At 60.3% G+C, this 23,984-nt stretch overlaps 1 protein-coding gene across 2 annotated transcripts in view; it reads right to left on the reverse strand.

Annotated features, from left to right (window-relative positions):
- Positions 1-7,196: 7,196 nt before the first annotated feature.
- Positions 7,197-23,984, reverse strand: part of ADGRB2 (adhesion G protein-coupled receptor B2) — a 29,445-nt gene continuing 12,657 nt past the window's right edge. The window contains exons 4-29 of one of the 2 annotated variants that reach the window (XM_057305215.1): positions 22,820-22,984; positions 22,057-22,221; positions 21,805-21,972; positions 21,628-21,729; positions 21,360-21,466; positions 20,373-20,567; positions 20,145-20,213; positions 19,959-20,067; positions 19,336-19,666; positions 18,897-19,002; positions 18,679-18,722; positions 18,310-18,436; positions 17,765-17,868; positions 17,562-17,664; positions 16,745-16,895; positions 16,493-16,562; positions 16,042-16,108; positions 15,793-15,878; positions 13,108-13,279; positions 12,724-12,819; positions 12,320-12,359; positions 11,039-11,655; positions 8,683-8,718; positions 8,220-8,315; positions 8,065-8,121; positions 7,197-7,650 (exon numbers count right to left, since the gene is read on the reverse strand). In XM_057305215.1, coding sequence (XP_057161198.1) covers positions 7,465-7,650; positions 8,065-8,121; positions 8,220-8,315; positions 8,683-8,718; positions 11,039-11,655; positions 12,320-12,359; positions 12,724-12,819; positions 13,108-13,279; positions 15,793-15,878; positions 16,042-16,108; positions 16,493-16,562; positions 16,745-16,895; positions 17,562-17,664; positions 17,765-17,868; positions 18,310-18,436; positions 18,679-18,722; positions 18,897-19,002; positions 19,336-19,666; positions 19,959-20,067; positions 20,145-20,213; positions 20,373-20,567; positions 21,360-21,466; positions 21,628-21,729; positions 21,805-21,972; positions 22,057-22,221; positions 22,820-22,984 — 3,569 coding nt within the window. In that variant the 3' untranslated portion in view covers positions 7,197-7,464. Of the gene's footprint in view, positions 7,651-8,064; positions 8,122-8,219; positions 8,319-8,682; positions 8,719-11,038; positions 11,656-12,319; positions 12,360-12,723; positions 12,820-13,107; positions 13,280-15,792; positions 15,879-16,041; positions 16,109-16,492; positions 16,563-16,744; positions 16,896-17,561; positions 17,665-17,764; positions 17,869-18,309; positions 18,437-18,678; positions 18,723-18,896; positions 19,003-19,335; positions 19,667-19,958; positions 20,068-20,144; positions 20,214-20,372; positions 20,568-21,359; positions 21,467-21,627; positions 21,730-21,804; positions 21,973-22,056; positions 22,222-22,819; positions 22,985-23,984 lie in introns of both variants that reach the window. The other variant, XM_057305216.1, reaches the window with a different exon arrangement.

The raw sequence follows: 23,984 nt of genomic DNA on the forward strand, positions 1-23,984 counted from the left end.
GCCCCTAGAAGGTTTTGGGCAGAGGAAATAAAATCCATCCCTTCTTTCTGCGTCTCTCCTCGTTGGTATCGTTCTTAGAGACTATGTGTTCCTCATCTTCACATCGTCAGTTCCCAGCGCAGGGCTTGGCATGAGCTGGCATCAGACAATGTTTGCTGAATAAATGAATGACGACTTCAGGCTCTCCTGGTTTAAGGCTTGAATGAGTGGCTGAGAGTGGGTGAGCAGGGCCACTGAGCAGGCCTTGGGCAGCTCAGATGGGAGTCATCTGGGCAAGATTAATACATTTAGGTGCCCTGCCCACTGAAAAGAATCTGGTGTTCTTCATACATAATTCATAATAGGACTAATACTATTCTGTGAAGCATAATACTTACAAGCATGCTGAAATGGAAACAACTTCTTTTTGAATTTTTCAATTGCAAAATTTTGGATAAGTTCATTGAAGCAGAATTTCTTTCTTTCTGCATGTGTGTGTGTGTGTGTGTGTGTGTGTGTGTGTGTGTGTGTTGCTGCCAGCTTGCCGGTGCTCCAAGCTGGACTATCTGCCCCTTGGGTCAACAATGCTAGGAGGCAAGCCTGGCCCAACTGTCCGTCAGTGAAGTGGTCTTGGCTTTGGGCTCAGGACAACAAGGAGTGCCGAAGTTGCCACAGTGGCCCAGGCCTAACTGATAGCAGGTGGCCCATAGCAACATGGCTGGCAGCTTCTCCAGGCTGCACCAGATGTGGCAGGGGCTCAGTGCAAGAACTTGTAACACCCCCCGGGGCCACCAAGGCTTGCTGTCCCTGCCCATCTCTGACCCTCTGAAAACTGTACAAAGTGACCAAGGCACTAAGAGACTTCTCAGAGGAAGAATCTAGGGCTCAGAAAGGTTATTTAACTTGCAGTCACTCAGCAAGTGGGGATCAAGTTGCAATTTCAGCATGAGACCGGCCCCCAAGCCGACTCCATTCCCCTCCTGATGGTGGGTGGGCCAGACCAGGCCAGAGTGCCAAAGGGCATGGCCTACCTGTCCAGATCTGATCCCAGAGATGACAAGAACAAACTGTGGAGCTGAACCCAGCTCAGCCTTGCGGGGGGCTCTGTCCTCCCCCTGGCCTCTTTTGCTGCCCAGCTGAGCTCTAAGCTCCAAGCACTCCCAAGGCCTTGCCAAGGCCTAGAGCTGGACCCTTGTCTCAAGGTCTCCACGTGGGTCCCACAGCATTATATAGGCACTGTGCTAGGCACCCAGAGGGGCTCCAGAAGCTTGCATGGAATAGCCCTTGGGCTCTGGGTCCCAGGATTCACTCTCACTTCTCTCCCACAGTAGCAGACTTCACAGGTTCTATCCATCATTCAATTCCAACCACACCTGCTCTGCTTATGGACCCTACAGGGAATTAGGCTCAGTCCCCACCCGGGAGGAAGGTGGACCTCCTGTCCCCACCTCAGTGTTCTCCCTGGAGACAGGGCTCAGGAAAGTCAAACAACAGATCAGAGATTCTCGGGGAGAATGGGAAGGTGGGTGGCTCAGGGCAGGACTCCCACGTGCAGGCCAGTTTTCGCAAGCCAACCCCAGGGTAGGCTCTGCCTCCACTGGGCTCCCACACACTCCACCCCCGCAACCCCCTGTGGGTGGGAAGTGACAAATGAGCCCGAGGAAGCGGAGAAGGGGAGGCAGGGATCGATAGCATTAACATGATGCCCAAATTAAATATTGACTTTCTTGGCTGACTCTAGGGATGCCTGGATTGATGGCTGGGGCTGTGCCATGCACCACAGGGGATGGGGACATACCAGCCTGGAGCAGGCCTAGTGGGGAGGCTTTTGGGGAGGGCTCCTCCCTGCTCCTCCTGACCAGGCAGAGAGGGCTGCAGAGAGTCCAGGGCACATGCCTGTATCTCCATCTCGTACCCTGGGAACTCCCCAGGGAATCCAAAGTTTCCTCCTCCCAGAGGTCTTAGAGCTGAGGTTTTGTCGAGTGCCCACCTCTACCCTCTATCCCCTCTTCAGGAACTGCCGCTGGCCGGCAGCCCAACAAATGAGTAGAATCAATCTCCATGATGATATCTATTACCAGGTCTCAGGACCCTGCCTCAGAGAATGGCAGAGCTGGTTATTTTTGGTCTGTCATTATGTAGGATCTTGGGGAGGGGGAAGGATGACCTCTTTGCATTCCATCATCCTTGCCAGCTAATTCACCTTCAGAGCCTACAGCAGGCCCTGAGCTTCCTTTCCCTTTTCATAGCCCCGCTTCAAGAGTTGTCTATACGGTCTTCGTTTCTTCACCTTCCACTCACTCTACGGCCCACTCTAATATGGCCTCTTGCCGCACCCATGACCCTAGTCCAGCTCTTTGTGTTCCACCCCTGTGTGTCTAACCACCTACTTCCTACTTGAAATTCCCCTTTGACCATCTCCAATGTATTTCCAGGTTCACACACTCAAGTCCAATGTCATAATGTGTCTCCCCCAAAGCTGGTTCTCTTCCGGTGCTCCAAATCTAATGGTACAGTTGTTCGTCAAGGTGCATAAGATAGAAGCCCATGAGTCATCCTTGGCTCCTTCCCATACTGTCCATATCAGGGACTGACAACTCCACCCACTACATACATATAAATTCCATGCACCCTCCACTAAATTTCCCTTCATGGATGGTCTCCTCACTGGTCTCTGCTTCCATCCTTACTCTTCACTAATTACCCACCCCCCTCCATTTCCCATCCACCCAGAGCAATCCTGTTAATATATAAATCTGATCATGCCAGTCCCCAGCTCAACACCCTTCTTGACTTCCCACTAGCCTGCATGCCAAAGCCCTTATGGGAGGCTCCTCTGCCCTGGATACTTAGGATGTATGTTGAGGGCCTGAGAGGTTAGGGGTCTTCCTGGGGTTGATGGCCTTGGAGAAGTGCAGGGAGGAATAATATGGGGTCCTAGGGACTGGCCCTAAAAAGCCCCAACTGTGGGACCCCATAAACTGCCAGGGTAGGCAAGAAGCCTTGAGGGAAATAAGTCCAGAGAGGCAGAAGTTGGCAGCATCCTGCACCCAGGGTCTCCCTCAGGCCTCCTTGGTCACCTAATTTCCTTTTAATTGGTGACTAATGGAAGTGAATTAAACTCTATTGTGTTTTAATGTGTCTGTTCATGTGCCAGTCCTAACCTGACTCCCTTCTCCCAGGGTCTGGGGCTGCAGGTAGAAGGAAGGAAGATAGGCTGTGAGGTGGGGGGAAGGTCTCCTCTGGACACCCCTTCCCTGTCCATGTGTATCCCCTGAATACCTAGATTCCAGGAACACTGACTTAGGACCTATTCGTGCTGGCACTGTGCTGGGAATTTTCCCTACGTCACCTTCCTGAACCCTCACCACGACCCAGTGAGGCAAATAGTACTTGTACCTCCTTTCCACGGATGACATTGAACTGACTTGTCCAAAGTCACTGCCTTTATTCTGTCTAGAGCTGTGCTGTCCAGTATGGTAGCCACTAGCCATACATGGTTACTGAGCATTCAGAATGTCACAGGCTGAACTGAGATGTGCTGTCCATGTAAAACAAACACTAGATTTCAAAGACTTAATATGAAAAGCAACATAAAGTATCTTGTTCATAATTTATGGATCATGTGCCGAAAAAATGCTTTTGATATATTGGGCTAAATATATTATTTAAAAAAAAATCCCGGAATGCCTGGGTGGCTCAGTCAGTTAAGCGTCTGCCTTTGGCTCAGGTCATGATACCGGGGCCTAGGGATGGAGTCCCACATCGGGCTCCTTGCTCATTGGAGAGCCTGCTTCTCCTTCTGCCTACCGCTCCCCCTGCTTGTGCTCTCTCTCTCTCTCTGACAAATAGGTAATAAAATCTTTAAAAATAAGTAAGTAAGTAAATAAATAAATAAATAAATAAAAGCTCACCTTTCTCTTTAAAAATGGCTACCAGTGAATTTGAAATTTACAATTACATGTGTAGTTTTCCTTTTTTTGTGGGACATTCCCCCCAGGTCTGGTCTTTTGAAGGTAGGGCTGGTCTGCTCACCCATGACCCTGCCATGGCCTGGAAGGCAAAGGAAGCTGCAGCTGAGCTTGGGTGAGCCCCCGGGGGCACGCTCATCTCCTGGTAGGGCGGCCCGTCCCTTTCAGCACCCTGGACAGCACCCTGGCTTCCCCTTGGTGCCTCGTATAGCGTCAAGGCCTAGGAAGGAATAACTGGGACAGGGGTAGATGTCACCAGCAAAATGCTCCCTGTGAATAATATCAGTGAGGAAGGCTGGGTAAGAATTATCGATATCCCCATTCTGCAGGTAAGGAAACCAATGTTGGTTTGTACATCCCATCTGTTCAGTCAGTAAAGATCCATGATGCCTGCTCTGTGTAGAGCCCTCGACTGAGGGCACAAACCTGAACCACATGGACGTGAATGACACCAATTCTGTGAGCAGTGTGACAGTGAAAGTGTGTGCCAGGGCTGAGGGAGCCCAGCAAGTGCTGACTGCTGAGATGGGGAGTTCAGGGATGGCTTCACAGACGGGCCACTTGGGCTGGAGCTAGAAGGGTGAAGGGATCTGCCAGTGCGAGCAGAAGGGAGGTCCAAGCAGAAGAAATGGCGTGTGCCTAGGCACAGAGGTGGAGAGACAGGCCAGGAGAGGTAGGCAAGGGTCCTATCACCAAGGGCCTTGTATTCTGGGCTAATTCTAGGATCCTCAGGAGGCTTCTGTGCAGGGCAGTGGCAGGCCAGGGGAGTAAAGGACTGGAGACAGGAGGCAGAGAGAATAAGGAGGACGAGGAGGTGAGAAATTCAAGTCCGGGAGAGAAATGACAAGTTGTAAGCTATCAGCCCTAACGGAAGGGCTATCAGGCCTACAGATAAGGAAACCCAAGGCTGATAGGGCCTGTCCCAGGTCACGCCTCACACGGCAAGGCAGTGCCTGGGGGAGTGAGGACTTGGGGGCAGAGAGGCGCAGAGCCTCAGCCCAGGAAAGCTCTGTCCCCAACCACAGACGTGAGCAGCCTCCCACCTCAGGAGCCTCTGCTACAGCTGTGGTCACTGCTTGAGCAGAACGAACAAGGTGAATACCAAGCTGCCTCAAACCAGATGCACAGTGAGAAACCAGGGGGGAGGGGAAGGCGCTGGGTAGCTCAGCCCCGGATCCCAGTGGTGGCCAGCGCAGCCCAGGGCGGGGAAGAGAGGAGACCAGAGTACAGGAAAGACACTGAGAAGGCTGTGGCGGTAACTCAAAGGAAAGCCTGACCCGTGGCGTGAGGGGGGGCCCACTGGCCCAAGGTCAGGGCCAGGGGCTTCGTTTGTACCCATCGTGCCCATCACAGCACCCCAAACTCTGCCTGGGCCAATCACAGCCCTTCCTTGGGGAGTGATTGGAATATAAGAGAAAGTTTCTTCTTCTCTGGGGGCAAAGCCAGTGATGGGAGCTGGAAGGAGGCCTAGTGCGGGGGTGAGGAAGCTGGCCTGAAAGAATGAAGCTGACACAGAGCAGCTGTAAGGGACATCTGGAGGGACATCTGGGAACATCTGGAGGCTTCTGACCCTGGGTTCCATCACCTATGGACAGCCACACATGCCCACCATCGTCCTCGCTGCAGCCTGCAACTCCTGAGTGAACAGAGTCCCCTCTTACCCAGGCTGGCTGGGATCGAGATTCTGCCACTCGCAGCCACAAGCCCCAGTAGAGTCACTTACAAGGTGTGGGAGTTCGGGAAAGTCATGTCCCCTCTGTGAGCCCTGATTTCCTCATCTGTCAAATGGGGGAGTCACAGTACCTACCTTGAAGACTCAGACGAGGTCGTGCCTGAGAGAGCCCTGTGCACAGTACGTTCCCCGGGCTGCCCGAGTTGGGGGAGGCCGGAGGTTCACAGGAACGCCGGGGGCCTGGAAAAGCCCGGGGCCTAGGGGCACAGGTCTGAGGACTCCGCTCCTGGTCCTCTGACCAGGCCACAGCAGGCAGGATTCAGAGAAGGCTGGGGGAGCCTGGACCTCCGTGGCCACCATTCCTCCAGGGGGCTGTTAGCTGTGACCTGCCGCAGCAGCCAGTCCCTTCCCCCTTCTCCCCCATCCAGGCTCCCACAGCACCTAACCCCTCCCTCTGATGGGTCAGCCACCCCTCAAGCCTGAGTCCCTGGGGAGTGGCCCAGGGGTGCCCGTGCTGCCGAATGACCAGGCCGGCAGCGGCACCTGTGGCCCCCGCTCCCGATGCTGCCTGACCACAGGAGCACCACCGCCCTCGCTGCAAGACACGTCCACATGCCAGTCCTACACTCCCTCTTCCTGGGTGCCATCATCCACTCGGGCATGTGAGGAATACACCCCAGCAATGAGTCTCCCACCCCGGCCCTCAGGCCCCAAGCCAGCCTGGCCCTTCCACTCCACACCCAACCTGAGCCCTGGACCCCGAGGCTCCCCCTGCTGCTCCCCAACAGCCAGGAAGGTCGGGTCCCAGGGAGCTGAGCCCCAGCTTCCTGTCCTATCAGGGGGAGGCTGATAAAGATGAAGGAGGGCGGGCTCCACTGTCTGCCGAGCCTAGGCTTGAAATCCCAGCTCTGACCCTGATAGTGACCTTGAGCAAGTCACTTCCCAATTCTGGCCTTGTTTTCCCATCCACAGACCTAAAACCTTCCAGGTTATTCTGAGGGATCCGGGGCTGTATGTGCGAAGCTCCCAGCACAGAGCATAGCATGGGACCAAGTGCCAAGTGATAATAGCTAAGCCTTTAGAAGCGTCTCCCGTGCCAGGCCTTCGCTAAGCGTTTTGTGCATATTAACATGTCTCATCCTCTTAACAACCCTGCGAGGTAGGTACTATTACCAGCCCTATTCCACAGAAACCAAGGTCCCTAAGCTCTGCCTTGGCTCCAGCCCAGGCCGTCTGGCCTCTGAGTCCCAGTGAAAGCAGCCATGACCATCATAGCCAAGGAAGAAGGCCAGCTGCAAGGGGTCCCATCCCACATTCCCAATCTTCGCACCCCATCCAGGCCCTGACGGGAGACAGGATGTGCCCAAGGTCACCCAGGGAGTCAGGGGTAAGATGGAGTCAGAGCCCAGGTGCCCCTTCCCAGTCAGGGAGGGCTTGACCCCATTATACAGTTTGCTGAGACCCAGTGAGGTGAACCGAGAAGACAGGGGAATAAAGCTGGGGTCCCAGGGCTGGGCCTTCACCTGGGGGAAGCAAACAGCTCAGCAGCAAAATCCACAGAGTGAAGTTTATTCCCGACAAAGTTTCCCTCCCCCCTCCCCAGCCCGGGACAGGGACAGACAGCTGGGGTGAAGATGGGGGGGCCTCTGAGAAACAGGGGAAGGGCTCTAGCCCCCCAGGCCATGCCGTGTCTGGCTCCCCCAGCCCGGCTGAGTCCACTGCGCCTCCCTGCCCAGCCCTCGGGAGAGGGGAGGGGGCGCCGGCTCCTGGGTGGTTCCAAAGTGGAGTGTGAAAATAGAGAGATATATATATTTATACGCAGTGGGCAGTCCGGTGTGGCACTCACACCTCTGTCTGGAAGTCACCATCGGGTGGCTCTGTGGGCTCCCAGGCGGCTGCTCGGTGCAGGCCCAGCCGTTCTCGGGGCTTGGGGGGCAGCGAGCCCAACGTCATAGACTTGAAGGTGCTCCAGCTCTGGTGTCTCCGCTGTTGGGACAAGCCGGGATGCTCCCCAGGGCTGGGCTTCTCCTGTGGGAGGCAGTGGGAAGGACCCGTGGAGCTGGGCCAATATCCTCTCGCTCGTTGTACAGGACAAGCTGAGGAGGCCCAGAGAGGGCCAGAGAAGCCCAAAGTTACCCAGCACCCAGGGGCCTGAATAGAGTTCAAACCCAGATCCGCCCGGCTCCAGAGTTGGGTTCCCGAGCCCTGCGCTCTGAGAGGCCCCTGGGGTCGTTGTCTTCTGTGTGCCCACCTTCCCAAGGTCCTGCCAGAGCCCCTGGCAATGCCCCCCATTCCCAGGCAGTCCCAGAACTGTCACTTATGCCATGGGTAAGCCCTTGGTGAGGTGGGCTGAGGTGGCCCAGGAAGGGGAGGAGGGCTGGGAGGGAAGCAGCCGCTCAGATCCCACCTGACCCTGACCCAGCCTGCGGAGGGGGGACTTACGCCAGACACGCTCCGTTCGGCTGTCCCACCCGAGGACACACTCCACCGCTTCTCCCTCTGCAACGGGGGCCATGGGTCAGGCTCCGACCCTGGGGGGCCCTGTGGCGAGTTGGGCCCTGAGCTTTGGGCAGAAAAAACTCGGGAGGAGCCCTCACCTTGGCTGTGGACTGGCTGCGGTAGCGGTCGAAAGTGTGGAATTTCTGGTTGAGCTCGTGGTAGAGTTCCGAGTGCCGCTTCCGGGTGTGCATCACCTTCTGGGAGCCGCAGGGGGTCAGAGGGGGGGGACGGCATCCGGCGGCACGGTGAGCCCCCCCCGCCCCCCCTCACACCCTGGCTCCCCGCATCTGGCCTGCTGTTGGCCCTCCAGCACAAGGCCTGGCTCTCCCTCGGCTTCCAAGCTCTGGGCTGGGGCTCGGGTTGGGGGGGGATGGTGGGAAAACCCCACGGAAGCCACAGGCTCGGGGTCCTTGGGTCAGGCTCCGCTATGGGGCTTTGGCTCATGTGAGGAGTGGACCCTCTGGGGACAGACACCACAGACAGATGCCCCCCCAACACACACACACACACACACACACGCATACACACACATACACACAGGCACACACATATACCACTTACCTCAAAGTCCAAGTCTGAATATCGTAACTTCTTTCGCTGGGAGGGAGCACCGAGGAAACAGTGAAGGAGAAGAAAGTTTCTTAGCACATGGGGGCTTTAGAGACCGCAACCCTGTTACCCAACCTCTGCCCTCGCACCTCCCTGCCAGCCCAGGGCCCAGAAGCCAGGAATCCTTAAGGGCAGCCCTCGGGGTTGGAGGGACAGGGCAGCGGCCTAGGGGCTGAGGGGTTGAGGCACGACCCCGCCACAGGGCTATGGCTCCAGCCCCGGCCCACACTCCGCTGCTCCTGCAAGGCCCACACGTGCCCAAACCTGCCGGCAGACACTCACGGGGAGCACGCACACACAGACACACCACAGACACACAACCTAAGCCGAGGGGCACAGAGACACGGAATCCCACATGGGATCCCAGAGCAGACACTCCTTCCCCTGTGCCCCGGACTCTACCCCTCCACCCCATCCTGCCCCATCCTCTGGCAGCCACAGGCGCCCCTCTCCTTGGAAGCTTCCACTTGCCATGCAAACACAAGGACTCGGGTGTTCAGTCCTTCCTTTGACCCTGCCTTGCTGACAAACCAGGTCTTGCCTCCCTGGCCTCTGCGCCCGTCCAGGCCCTTGCTGGCCCAAGAGCACATTCAAGGCCCCATTGACTTAAGCAGCGTCCAGTGCCGCTCAAGGAGGAGGCCTTAGAATGTTGGCACCAGGAGCGCTCATGAGACCAAGGTCAACCGTCCCAGGTTACACTGGGGAAACTGAGGTCCAGGGAGGGGAAGGGACTTGCCCCAAGGCCCTCAGGGATGATGCTAAGACCACCAGCTAAGATCTCCTGAGTCCCGGGCCCAGCAGATGTGGTCATCACCACTGGCCTCCATGACACCACTCTCTCCTGCTCCTCCCACCTCCCCGCCTGCCCCTTCCCCACCATCCCTGGCTTCCCCAGCATGAGGCTCTCCACGCTTGGCCCTAGGCGCTCTCCTGCCCTTGACCACGCACATGTGTGTGCCCTCCCTGTTCTGGCCACATCTCTCTTTCTGGAAGCAGCGGGACATCTCCTCCTGTCCCAATGCCCACAGGCACCACGTACACAGCTGTGCCCAACTAAAAAAACTCCGAGTTCCCCGCCCCAAACCCGCTCCTCCGCCTCCACTCCACGGCAGTTGCCTGCACCAGAATCCTGGACGTCATCCTTGACCCCTCAAGACACCGCCACATTTAGTGCTACCTCCCACACAAAGAGCCCAAAACTGGCCCCTCCTCCGTGGCCCAACCCTGGGCAGGTGTCCACAGAACAAAACCTGCCGTTGACGCCGAACGCGCTCCTCCCCGGCGCTGGTGTATTTTGCCTTTGTTACGCCTTCCTGTTCCTGCCATCTGCAGCAGGAGCGGGCGCCAAATGTTCAAAAAACATTTTTGGGAGAGAAACTAAACTTGCAAACCTCTAGCTGCTAACTTAATTTCCTTTGTGCGGAGGATGGGGAGAGGTGTCGGAGGCCAAACATGAGCAGCCAACGGTGTCTGAGCTGTGACTCCTGCCCCTGTCCTTGCCCGCGTTTCCATCATCCCTCCCAGAGTTCTAGAATGTTCTAGAGTTCTACAGTGGCTCCCCGCTTGTCACCTGCTTGTTCCCAGTAATTCCCTGAGGAGGCCGGAGGGAAGGTGGGGCATCCACAGAAAACACACAGGCAGTGAGACACAGGGGCTCATGTTTTCTCAGGAAGAGAGGGTCAAGGGCCAGAGGCCTAGGGGCAGTGCCTGAGGCTGATGTCAGGGATGTTAACAGCATCCGTTTCCAATTATCTGGCACTTTCTACCTGCTCCACACCGAGACAAACGTTTTATACCTCTCAATTAGTCCTCGGAACAACTCTACAAAGAGGCTGCCCTCTTCACCAACGAGGAGACGGAGGCTCAGAGCGAGACGACTCTCGGGATCTCACAGCTGATCAGTAGCGCCCAGATCCAAGCCCACACCTGCCAGACTCAGAGACCTAGGCTCCCAGCCCCTGGTACGACTTCCCTAACATCACGACACCAGGCCCCTCCAAGGAAGACCCGTCTTAACCGGTCACCCCAAAGAAGGCACTGAAGCAAGTGCGAAGGCCCAAAAAGTGTGCCCTCCGCGCTCGGAGCCCCAGCCCATCTGAGTTCAGAGAAGCCAGGATTCCCTGGTATTGGGGGGAGCGCAAACCGAGAAGAGAGGCATGGAGTACACACTCCCAGCCACGTCGGCCAAAGGGGCCGCTCTGGGGGCGCTGCTGGCTGTCCCTCCCTGCTGTGGCCTGTGACTCAGACATAGTCTTGGGTGCACGCAGGCAGGCCTCCCACCCCCACCCCGTGCCCTACAGCCCCTCACCTCCAGGGAGCCCAGCTTCATGGCGGAGCCTGGCACAGTGCGGGGCATGGTCCGGCTGCGTTCCCCTGGCTCAGAGACTTGGCGGGCACTGGGCGTCGGCGGTGGCGGCTGGAAGGTCATCCCGTAGGGGTTCTGTAGAGACCCATAGGCAGGGCCCAGCCCCAGGCCTGAGTGGTCCACAGACAGGAAGCTGGGGTAGCCTTCCGGATGGGCCAGTGTCTTGGCAGCCCGCCGAGGGGTGCCCTCGGGCCGGGCCCTTGGGGGATCTTCACCAGCGCCGCCCCCGCTGCCGGGCTGCAGGCTCAGAGTCCGCCGGGGCAGCACCATGTAGTCCCCCTCAGAGCCCGGCTCCGGCCGCAGCCATGTGAGGTCCAGCTGCCGCAGGCCGCCTTCCCCGCACATATACACGGGGTTGGCCTCCTGTGGGGGCGGTGGCTCCCCCAGCCCTGGTGAGGCCGCCATGGGCACCAGGATATTCCCGGGCAGCGGCGAGAAGCTGAGGCCGCCCTCGGGACCCACGAGGCAGGACTTGGGCTCCTCGTCCTCGTCGAGGGACAGGCGGGACAGTGTGCCCGTGATGGTAGATGGGTTGCAAGTGTTGACCTCCTTGAACAGAACTGAGGGCAGGAGTGGGAGAGAGGTAAGTCCTCAGGAGGAGGAGTCCCTGATGCCCCTGCCCGGGCTGGGTAGGTACCAAGCCCCTGAGCTCGGACTGAGTCCAAGGAGAGGAAACTGAGTCCTGGAGAGACGGCTAGGTGGTGGGTACTTTCTCACACACGAGATGGGTTAAGAAGAGGGGTCAGACCGACCCAGAGGCCCACAGCAAGGCAGGGCAAGGGATGAAGCCAAGGCCCAGCTCCCATAGGTCAGCTCCCGGTGCAGGTCCTGACCTCTGACCCCCACAGCCCCAAGGCTGTGAAAACGGCCTTGCTCTTCCCTGTCCCACCCCCCACCCCCGGCAGCTCCTCCCCAGGAGCCAGAACTGGAAACACATTCTGGTAAGAATCATGGAAATGATATAATAACGTGACAGCCACTATACATCAAGCACCCTGCTAGGCAAATGTCCCCTAACTCATTTAAGGCTCAGAGAAGTCAGCCGTTTGCCCAAAGTCACACAGTAAGTGGTGTTCACAGCTTTGACTCAACTTAGGGCTCTCTGACTCTACAGCTAAACCCCACAACCGGACTGTTCACAGGGCCTCCTGTGGTGGGGCTGCAGGCCCTCCCTCCCTTCTCGTCCACCCCTGGGGGCCATTCTCAGCTCTTGGACGGACTCACCTGTCTGACAAGCCAGATCCACATCCTTTTCAAAGTCTGACTATAGGCAGAGAGGAACAGAGCAGATGGGCAGAGAGAGGGTCCATGTATCAGGGTGGGGGGAGGGAGTTCAGGCCTCTCCCCAGCCACCCAGAGGGGCTGCCCTCGGCACACTGCCTGACGGAGCCCAGAGGGGCCCCTGACAGGGTCTTGTCCAGCCTCGGCCGACAGGTGGGAAAACTGAAAGGGGAAAAGACTGGCCCGATGCCACCAAGCTGTCAGTGACTGGGCCTGAATCAAACCCGATCTCTGTCCCCTCCCTGTCTCTCACCCCCTCCATGGATGCGAAGACGAACCTGGGGCAGGAGGACTAGGGGGGGCATACTCAGAGCCCACCCGCACCCCGCCGTGGCCTCCTCACTCACCAGGATCTGCAGCTGCCCGTTCTTACAGGAGTCAGGGGAGTCTTCACTCTCATCCGCCCGGCACACGCCCATCTGGCACTTCACCACGTCCTGGACCTGGGGGCAGCGGGTGCCTGCTGGGCCTGAGGCCACCACAGGGCCCCTGGCCACAGCGAGCTGTGCCTCCCACCCCAGACACCCAGGTGGGTGTGGAAGGAAAGAAGTGCATCCGGTGTAGGGGGAAGGTCAGAGGGGAGAAGGCGCCCTAGGAGGTCCGAAGGCCAAGGCCAAGGCTGCCCCATGCCACCAGCTTCCAAACCCAGCTGGGGGCCCGGTTAGGGATTGGCTCCTCCCCGTCGGCACAGGTGAAGTGGATGGGAGGGGGCGGGAGAAGCCCAGCCCCACCTCTCGGCGCAGGAAGCAGTGCACCGCAGTGATGACAAAGCCCTGCGCCGAGTTGAAGACAGCGAAGAGCGCCTGGAAGAGGACGGAGCGCCGGTCTGTCATGGCCAGGACGGCCGACATCCAGGTGAGCGCCAGCAGGGGCAGCACCACGCAGGAGCTCCAGAGCGAGGCCCTGAGGACGGCAGCAGAGGGTGCATCAGGGTGACACTCCAGGGGACAGGACGGGGGTGGGGGTGGGGTGCTGAGTCCAGGCCTCTGTTCGGCCTGGGGCCCTTAAGCTGCCCAAGACTGGCAGGGCTCCGAATCCAAGACCTCAGCAATGTCCCCAAGCAGACAGAGGCCGAGGAGCTGAAGGCAGAGAGACAGAGAACAGAGACAGAGAGCGGAGAAGGGCGGCAGCGGGGCCAGAGCAGGGACCAGGAGAGGTGGGAGGGACAGACACCTGGGACTGAGCCCGAGGCAGCGTCAGGGGACGGAGACAGAGAAGGTAGAAAGAGCCGGTGGGAGAGAAGACGGGGAGGGAGGCAGATGTAGGTGCTGTGAGTTCCAGCCCCATTCTGCATGGAATCACAGGCCTGGGCTGCACCCCCAGAGATTCCAGGAGAGGCGGGAGGGGGCCGGACAGGAAAGCAGCAAACACGGGGAGAGAGCATGAGACGGGCAGGCCGACACAAACAAAGATCCAATGGTCAGAGAGCATGGAGGACGTGAGCGCACACATCTTTGGGCATGGGGTCAGGCCCAGTGCAGCAGAGCCTCTTCCCCCTCTCAGGTCCCCAAGGAGGCGGTGCCAAGCTCCCAGGGGGGCCCGCTCAGAGCCCTGGGCAGAAAGAGCGTAGCTGGGGCTGGCCGGAAAAGCCGGGGTCATAACCGAACCCACACATCCCCCACCTCCTTGAGCAGGGACGGCCAAGGGAAGGGGCAGATGGGCCCTGGCTTCCAGGCCCCAGAGCCAGCCCGCCCTTACCAGCTAGGGCCCACGTGGGCACAGCAGGGCAGGCTTGCCCTACTGGGCCAGGTGCCACGCCCAGCCTACTCTGCCTCATGAGCACCCCGGTAGGAGAGTCAGGCAGGGGTGGGAACAGCTCTGGACAAGGCAGAGAGACGGGCAGGGGGCCAAGACCTGTCCTAGGAAGAGAAGTTCGGGGCTATTCAGCCTAGTGGAGGGGGGAGGGCAGGGGGGCGGGCACAGTGGTCTCCACAGCCCCTGGGGGCGCAGCCAAGACTCAGAAAGGGCCTAATCACAGTCATAAGAGCTACCACTGATTAGCCACCAGTCTTCTGCCAGGCCCTACACTGAACAATTTACATACATTAGTTCACACTGTGACCAAAACAACTCCAGTAAACAGGCATGGGGATCATTATCCCAATTTACCGATGAGGAAACTGGAGTGCGCCCAACTGGGAGAGAGAGACAGAGCTGGGATGCAGACCCAGCCCGGCCACCTCCAAAGCCCAGGCTTTTAACTGCTAGTTCTGAGACACTGGGTCAGGGAGGCAGACAGCAGCCCAGGCGAGAGGGAGCTTTCTCCCCTGCGCAGCTTCCCAGAGACAGTGCCGGCTGCCTCCAGAAGCAGTGAGCTTCCCCGACCCCGGAGGTGTGCAAGATAAAGCTGGAGCCCCACTGGTCAGGGAGGCTCCGATGGATTTCTGGCCCTGGGTGGGAGGTTGGGCCCAAGGCCCCTGGGGATTCGTTCATTCACTCCTTCTGCTCTTAACGTGGCTCTGATTTTAGGATCCTCGGCTTCCAGGGGGTATGTTGGTGAAATAGTTCTCCATCTCTAAGGGTCTCTGTCCCCCCAACTGATTGTGAGATTCAATACCTCTAACATTCTAACTCTCAGATTCTAGGACAAGTGATAAGACTAGGATTCACTCATCCTAACATTCTTAGCTTCTGATTGTCTTATTCTAAGATTCTATCATTCCAAGGTTCTATGAGCTCAAAAATTCTAAGGGCCTAAGATTCTAAAAGCCTCTGTAGGTTGGGGGGGTATGAGGAGGGCTCTGCAGCTGTGCCTGGATAAAACATAAGCTGGGAGTGGGGGCAGGGGTGGGAGCAAGGGGTGGGCACAGGAACCCAGCATTTTCCAAGAGGCACAGACATTCACTCCCCATTGCCCTTTGCCACGTCAATGCCAAGCCCTTGAGAGTGTGTGGCAGTTGGCAGGGCAGGGCAAGCTTTCCAGGGCACTGGGCTGATATCCCTCCTCCCCCCAACCGTGGGAACTGCCCCCCATTCTTTTGCCCCCGCCCGCCCCCACCCCCACCCCCCCGGGGGGCACAACTAACATGGCGTTCCTGGCCGAGGCTGAGCTGAGCAGGGGGCTGGGGACCGCTCCACACGCTGAGCAGGGGAGGAGCAGGCTGGCCCAGGGGCACCGCTCCGACCTCGGGGGCGGCACAGACATGGGAGAAGGGGGGAGACACATGGGAAGCGGGAGGAGACGGGGCAGCATGAGCCCCGAGTGGGGTGGGAGGGGGAGGGCAGACGAGAGAGAAAGAGGTGGGTTAGGGTGGGCGAGGGGCTTCAGCGGAGCACTCCAGGTGCCCACCTTGCCTGCACCCTTGATGCACCAAGGCCAGGGAGCCCTGGTGGCATCGGCAAGCCCTGAGTCTCCAAGAGTCCCGGCCCTCCCTCCCTGCATCATTTCTCACAAGGCCAAGTCACAGCCCCCTTACCCGGCCCTCTGCTTCTTGGACTTGTCCGAGATGCCATCACGTGCCATGAGCTTGTTGAAGACGATTATCCCAATGAGCATATTCACCTGGGGGTCCAGTGAGGGGGGGAGACAGGATCACCAGGTGCCCTCCTGGCAGGGAAACCCCCATGTTTCCCCTGGCAGGGAAACTCCCCCAAGAGCTGGAGTGCAGGGAGAAGGTAGAGCCCCTACGGCCACACCCTTCCCAGGATGCTAAAGGGGCACATACCAGGACAATGACAGCTGCAGGGCCCACAAAGGCATAGAGCAGGCCGCCCTCCAGGGAGAGCCAGCAGCTGGGGTGGAGGGAAAAGGGGGGGGCATCAGATACCACCACTCAGTGCCCCCTGGGCTGCTGATGGGGCAGAGCCTCCAGCTGGGTGACAGTGAGCCTTGGACTCCGGCTGAGCCTCAGTTTCCCCTCTAACAAAGACCCAGCCCTGAGCCCACCATGGGTATCGAACAAGGTTGATCCCTGAGCTAAGTGGTTCTTAGAGATCACCCCCAATCCCAGCACATCCTTTTACAGTTAGGGAAACAGAGGCTCAGAGACAGGGAAGAATTGGCCCACAGCACGGCAGGCATGGGCCAGGACCGCAGTCTGAGAAGACCCCATGCCCAGTGTGATGCCCAAACAGGTCCACTAACCCCCTGCTGCCCACCACGGGAGGCCCACGTACTAGCTGGATGTACCATATCCTTTGGTGCGGGTAAAGCCAACAGACACAGCCACCACAAGGGCCGGCAGACCTGGAGGAGTGGGGAGGGGGGCACAGTGAGACGGCTGTGGGCTCTCCGAGCTGTCTCATCCTCCCAGCCCCAGCGCGGGTGACCCCGGGGCCCAGAGAGCGGGGCCAGGGCCAAAGCTGACCCTGTCCTGCTGCTCCTGCCCCCACGGCCCAGCCACAGAGGCCAGCACGGGCCCTGCTCACCCCAGCCCAGGCACAGGAAGCGCTTGCGAACCAGGCGGGTACGCATCCGTCCGATGACAGCCAGGTAGGACTGCCAGGCCTCCGTGAGCACCCAGCAGAAGGAGGAGAGGAAGAAGAAGTGCAAGAAGGCGGCAATCATGGTGCACACACCCTGCGGGGAGAAGGAGGGAGGGAGTGGCCCTGAGCAGCCACGGAGGTGGACGGCGCCAGGCTTCCCACACCCCACGCTGGGCGCCGCCGGCCGCCCACCCGAGCTCCGCCCCCCACAGAGCCCTGTCAGGCACCCCCGCCTTTCTGCACCCACACACAGCACGACACGGGCCTGGTGACACGCACACAGCACCCCGCATCCGGGAGGCAGGCGGGCAGGCAGGCCACCCCCACACAGACATGGCTGGCGGGGAGGGGGACAGACGGGAGCGGCTGTGCCACGCGTGGCCTTCACAGCGCGGGCCGAGGGGGCAGAGGGCGGGACGGCCAGCCGAGGTCATCCACAGGCACGTGGCACGAAGAGGCCCGGCTCGGGCTCCACAGATGAAACCCGCCTGACGCATGGGCATGCCAGCTCAGCTCACACACATGTTCCCAGCCGCACACATCCACCACTCGAGTACACACACCCCTCTCCGATGGCCTCACGTCCACTCACACACGCTCCTTCCCACTCCTACCCTCCCCCAACACAGGGCCCGGGTGTATACAGACAGCCGCCATGTGGGCACATCCGTGCAGACACACGCGCACCGTCTCCGGCAACACTCTCCGCCCTCAGCCCTTCCGCTCCACTCTCACCCTGGCGCCCGTGCCCTGCACCTGCCTTGCTCAGCACCCGTGACTGGCCCACGAGGATCAGGATGTTGGATGCCAGGATGGACAGGCAGAAGTTCAACAAGATGATGGAGCGCTCGGATTTTATGAACCTGAGAGGGCACGGTGGGCAGGGAAGGAGGAGCTAGCCGCCCCGCCCAAGCGAGGCCGGCTGGCCACCTCCCGCTGCACCCTGCCCGGCGTCCCACCTACCTCCAGAAGGCGGCGTAGATGGCAAGGAGGGTGAGCAGCGCCATGCAGGACACGGCGCAGCCAATCACGAGGGGGACCGAGGGGGAGCCTGCCATCTCCAGGGTCTAGGAGGGTGAGCAGGCGGTTCACCGGTCACTGGGCCAGGCGCCTGCAGGGGTGCCCTCCCCCTCCCCACTTCCTGTCTAGCCCCGACCGGCACCTACACCTTCCTCACACTCGCCGTCGTATCCACGTGTGCACAGGGCAGACAGAGTCACACACATGGACGTGCGTTTACGCTTGGCTGCCCGCACTTCACTACACACAACCAGACACGCACGTGTGTGTACACACATGCCATTGCCCACCAGCACACGTCCCTAGGCACACGTCGTCCCTGTGAGCACCCTCCTGGCGGCACGGACTTCTGTATGCAGTCCCCCGAGGGCACCTGCTCAGATGCCCGCGCGGGGTCACCCAGGTCCCCGCAGACACCGCCACAGATGGCTCCTGGCAACCGGGGAGAGGCCCCGCCCACCGAGCCCAGGCACCTCCCTCCCGCTCACCAGGTCCTTGGGCGGCTGGGCCAGCACGGCAAAGGTGGACAGGTGCTGGCACTGGCAGCGAGTGTGGGCTGCCTGCGTCTCCAGCGTCTGGCAGCTCTCAGTGTCCCAGTCCCCCGAGCTGGCGTCTCTGGAGTCAGGAGAGAGGTGCAGTGATACCCAGCCCAGCTCCGTGGCCCCACCCCCGGTGCTGGCGGAAATCCAGGGTAAGGCCACATCCAAGAGGCCAGTGGCTGGGAGCCCCAGGATGTGCCCTGGACCCCTCAGGCTGAGGACAGCCCCAAGGAACCCACTCGCCCTCCAGGTGAGATAGCCGCCCGACAGAGAAGTGCTAGTGCTGCACCCCACACACAGAGCCCCTGCCCAACTCACGCTCTGGAGTAGTCCCAGCTGGCGCAGTGGGGATCCGTGGTGCCCTGGGGAGCAGAGGTCACGAGTGCAGCGTGGGGTGGGGAGCTCACCACCCTGGACTACCACCCATCCTGCCGCGGCAGGCCCCACACAGGCCGGAGGTTCGGCCCGCTATCGGATAGGCCTTTGGCTGCCCACGATGGGGTATCCCCGGGGTGACCGTCTGGGCCCCCACTCACGTTGATGATGTAGGAGAGCTCCACGGTGATAAGGGGCTCAGCTGGTGGCTGGGTAGGGGGCCGCACAGTCACTGTCATCACCCTGGATGTGACGGCCAGCGGGGGTCTGGGGGACAGGTACTGAGGTCAGCTCCTGCCAGCGGCAAGAACCCGAAGGTGCTCTGGATAAGGGGCAGGGGGCTACCAGGGAGCCATGGCCTGGGAATGGCCTAGACTAGTTCAGTGGGGCCCGGGACTTCAGGAGAGGTCTAGAGCTCAGTCCCACAGCCCTGGTCCCGGGGAAGCCTCTGGAAGCTGCACAGACATCTGAGAAGCACCTGTGTCCCTAGCCAGGCAATAGTGCCCAAGGTCCAGGAGGCTGCAGAGGGAACTCCCCGCGGTCAGCATAAGCTCAGTCCTCTTCCCCAGGTGGCCCCTCCACTCTTCCCCGGGGACTCACCTGGGGGGTGGCAGGATGAGGCCGAGTGTGCGGTAGAGCACAGCACCGATCACAAAGTAGGACGACGACTCCTCGGGGTCTGCCGGCAGGAGGCGCTGGTGGGAGTGGCCGGGGCCAGGGGGCACGGTTCCTGGGCCCCTCCCCCTGCCAGGGCTGCCCACTGGGCCAGAGGCAGCGGGCTTCCCTGGGGAGGAGAGGCTGAGCACCTCCTTGGGTAGGAAGAGGCGGTCCTCCGAGTGCCGCACCCAGTCCTTCATGCCCCTGCGGCCACGCATGGGGAACGTGATGTCGCTGGACACGGCGGAGACCGGTTCGCGCTGAATGCTGATCACTGCAACCCGCACCAGACACGGAGGGACAGAGGCAGCAGGAGAGTCACAGGGGAAGAAACAGAAAGGGGAGAGGCAGACACCGAGGTTGGTGCAAACACACGGGTGGGGGACACGCGCACAGAGAAACCACCCGCGGTGTGGGAGGGGAGAAGAGAGGGACAGAGATACAAGGAAGGGATGAAATGAGGGAGAGAGGAAAAAGAGGAAGAGCCGTCAGATACCATCCCTCCCCCCACAGCGGCCTGGGTTCTGCCCTCTCCAGTCCCCGCCCCCTAGCCTGCCTCCTGGTACCCAGGTTGTCTGTGACAATCAGAGAGCTCTGGAAGGCCTTGAGGGCATCGCCCACCAGGTGAATGAAGTCCTCCACGACACGCAGCAGGTGCACAGAGCCAGGGGATACCTGGAGACAGACAACAGATTAGGGTCCGAGGCAGGGGTGGGTCCTGGGGGAAAAGGCCTGGAAGCCCAGCCCCTCACCTGCTGAGCATCATCCCACTTTTCCTTGTTCTCTGCATCCACCATGAAGCTCACCACCTGGAAGAAGCGCTGCGGGCAAGAGCCACGGGTGTCAGGAGATCCCAGCCCCAGGGACCGTGGCTTCCCCCCAACAATCACACGTCACCCCCCCAGACTCTGCCACAGGGAGCCCAACCTCCCGCTTCAGTCTAGGGGGCCCTCCTTCCTTCTGGTGGGGCAGGGCGGTACCTGCACGTCGTCAGCCGAGGGCACATAGGTGGCCCTCTTGAAGGTGTCAGTGACATTCCTCAGAATGTCCACAGAGAAGAGTAGGTCCCCACTGTAGTAAGTGCGCCGGGCGAGCAGCTCCTGCAGGCTGCGTACCACTTGTGACATGCCCTCCCCTGCCAGCATGCGCTGCCCCTTGGCCAGGTGCTCCCGAAGCTGCAGGGGACAGGCGGGCTGCTGTTACCATGCGGTCAGGAACTGGGACCGGCCGCTGGCCCATCCTGCTCCACTCCACCCACTGCTTGCATCCAAGAGGGGGAGAGAGGGGGAAAAGGTCAGAGAGAGCTGCTCAGAGGGGCTCATAGGAGACAGAGTCCAAGAAAAAGACCTAAAGATACTTGAAAAAGACCAAAATAGAAACAGCTGGAGAAGGGAGGCGCTCAGATGTGCACATAAAAGATGACAGGCCCGGCACAGGGACAAGGCGCCTCCCCAGCCCAGAGGGGTCATGCGCACTCGGAAGCGTAAGGCACCCTCACTATCACTGTCTTTCAAACACGAGCTCCGCGTGCAAACGCAAGCACCAAATACAGTCAGACACGCAGGACACACAGGCCACGTTCGCTGCCGACATTCTTCACCCCCCGGCAGGCCCTGGGCTGGGCACTGCGGACCCAAAAATAAATCCAATTTTGTCTCTGCCTTTAAGGAGCTCCCAGTCTAAGGGGACACAGACATTCTGAAGAGCATTCGTGACACCTCATGACTGGGAGGCTCGGGGGACCGGAGGAGCACAGGAGGTGCCAGGAATAAGGGAAGACACTGGAGAGTCAGGCCTGGAGGTATGAGTAGGAGTGTGCTGGGCAAGGAGAGTCACTGCCAGGCAGAAGTGGGCATGGCATATGTATGCCAGGGCACACGGGCAAGAGCAGGAAGCAAGGTCCCTCCACCCCCTTGCCGAGCCTGGGACAGATCCTGGGCCGCTCCAGCCCGGCGGGGCACCCTCACCGACAGGTACAGGTAGCGGTACTCGTGGGAGATGCAGCGGGCGAAGCTGGGCAGACCCCAGTAGGCCACGCCCTGGGCACTGAGGAGACAGCGGCGGCTGGCAGACCCTGCAGGGAGACAGGAGGGGACGCGGGGTTGGGTGTGGGGGCCGGACTCCTACCCACTTCACCCCACACCTGAGCATGGAGGCTCAAACAGGTGGGGGGGGCCAGAAAGGAGTGAGCAGGAAGGGCGGGGGTGGGGCTTCGGGGAGAGCCACCCCCCTCACCTGAGGCGTTGGGGGGGCACTTGTTGTAGATGATCTCGCCCGCAGCCGCCTTCTTCCACGTCATCAGCATCACGTACTCATCCCTGCACATCTCGTGGAAGGCTGTGGGGACAGTGGAAGGGCTCAGCTAGGCCCACAGGCTTGTCCCTCGACCCCCCGGCGTCCTGCGGCCGATACCTGGACATCTCTTCTCACTGCAAGGCTTCACCTCCTCTCCAGTGCCCTCGCAGGGGTAGCCCTGCGCGCCCGTGGCCTGGCACATGCGGAATCGGCGCTGCCAGCCCGTGTCACACGTCTTGGAGCACAGGCTCCACGCGTTCCACGGCCCCCACTTGCCATCTGCGGCTGCAGGAGAAGGGGGGCGTGAGTGGCCCCAGGTGCCCCCCGGGGGTGGGACTGCCACCTGCCACCCTTGCACCCAGCACTCACCCGGGCACTCGAGGTTGCTGCACTCGCGGGTGTCCGTGAGGGCCCCCGTACACGTGGCCCAGGCTGGGCCCGCCACACTGCACTTCCGGCTGCGCTGCTGGGTCCCGTTGGCACAGGATGTGGAACACGGGCCCCAGGGACCCCATTCTAGCCACTGGCCTTCCACTGCATGGGGAGACACAAGCAGGGGTGGCCGTTGAGCAAAGGGTGTGGGGACCAGTGGGGGAAGGGAGATGGCAAAGCCTGCTAGGCATTCAGACTTGAACCGGGCCAGACCCACGGGACAGGGGTGGATGAAGGGGGGCTGCAGTTGGCAGGTGGTGCCTGGGCCTGGCCCTGCCTGCCTGTCACCAGCTCCAGGAGCACAGGATACCTCTGCGCTCAGCACCAAGGCGGCACTTGCTCTCTTTTGGTTAGGGAAATGGGCCCCAGGGACAGCTTTGGAACTTTGTCTACTCTTAAGCCCAGATCTGTGTCCCTTCACAGCCGGGCTGGCCATGAGCACCGAAGGGCAACGAACAGGAAGGGTATCCCGGGACTTAGGGGAAGGGGCGGCCTTCTTTTGACAGGGTTAGAGTGTGCCAAGTCTGGGCCGCGCCACATCACCTCCCACGCTGGCAGGTACACTTTGCCAGTCTCCCCATGCTTGGTTCAAGTTCATGGGCCCCAGGGACAGGGCACTGGACCTGGCTGCCTCCCCTGGGTCTCCCGACCCCCACCCGGCTGGGCAGCGCCCGCCTGGAAGCCCACGGGCGCTACTGACCCGGGCAGGCAGCCATACTGCAGAGCTTAGTCTGCAGCTCGGGACCCTCGCAGGCCTTGCCGCCGTGCTGGGGGGGCACGCAGGTCCGCATCCGGCTCCGGGACCCCCGCCCGCAGCTGCGGGAGCACAGGCTCCAGGACCCCCACTCCTCCCACACGCCGTGCACTGCAAGGAAGCACGTGGCCGGTGGCTGGGCGGCACTTTGGCCCTGCCCACTGCCCATCCGCCCACCAATCAGGAGCTCCGGCAGCTCTGCGACCGCTCCTCATTGGCTCTGCATTGGGCCCCAGGACTCCGCCCTTTGGGGGGGATGTGGAAGACCTGGGGCTAACAGTCCCAACTCACACAGGATCCCTCCTGTGGACACCAGGGCAGGGAGACTAGGACCGACCCAGGAGGGGAGCCGGGGCTCCTCCTCTCCTGGGGGCACGGGAAAGCCCAGGAAAGGGCTGAAGTTCCACCCCAGCCTACCCCACCCCAGCCCTCCCGATGCCCGGACCCAAAGCAAGAATCCAACGTGACAGGCCTGGGGCAAGAGTAGTGCCCCTCCCAACCCCAAGCGCATGGACACACAAAGAGACATGAACCTCTACACGGACACTGACACAGAGAGCTCACACTCTGGAACACAGCTTTGCCCCAGCCTTCTGCAAGCTCTTGCCACACTCCTGGGTGCTGACACCCCCTTCCCAGGTAGCCCTACTCTAAATCCATGGCCAGGAGCTGGCCATGGCCTAGGCACTGCTGCACTCCTCAGGGAACAAGGACCAGGACTGGCTGAGGCAGTCCCCACCTCCCCGTGACGGACCACCTGTCCCAGGCAGGCACATGCACATTCTCAATACTCCATGCTGGACTGAGGAGGCTCCCTGGGGACTAGGACGGGGAGTCAGAGGAGGGGGGGTGGTCAAGCAAGGTTTCATTTAAAAAAAAAAAAAGTGGCATTTGTTTTAGATCTTGAAGGACGGGCTGAATTGGAACAGCCAAGGTGGGGATAGGATGAGAATAAGCCAATGCAGGGAGATGGGGAGTGCAAGGGGCGCTGGTATGGCCGGAGCATCAGGAACACAGAGGGCAATGGGGGGTAAAAAGATGAGTCTTGATTACCAGGACACAGGCATCAGGGGAGTGCCGGGCCCAGAACCAAGCCCACTGGTGTGGGCCC

The sequence above is a fragment of the Ursus arctos genome, unplaced genomic scaffold (assembly GCF_023065955.2).
Source record: "Ursus arctos isolate Adak ecotype North America unplaced genomic scaffold, UrsArc2.0 scaffold_32, whole genome shotgun sequence".
NCBI lineage: Eukaryota > Metazoa > Chordata > Mammalia > Carnivora > Ursidae > Ursus > Ursus arctos.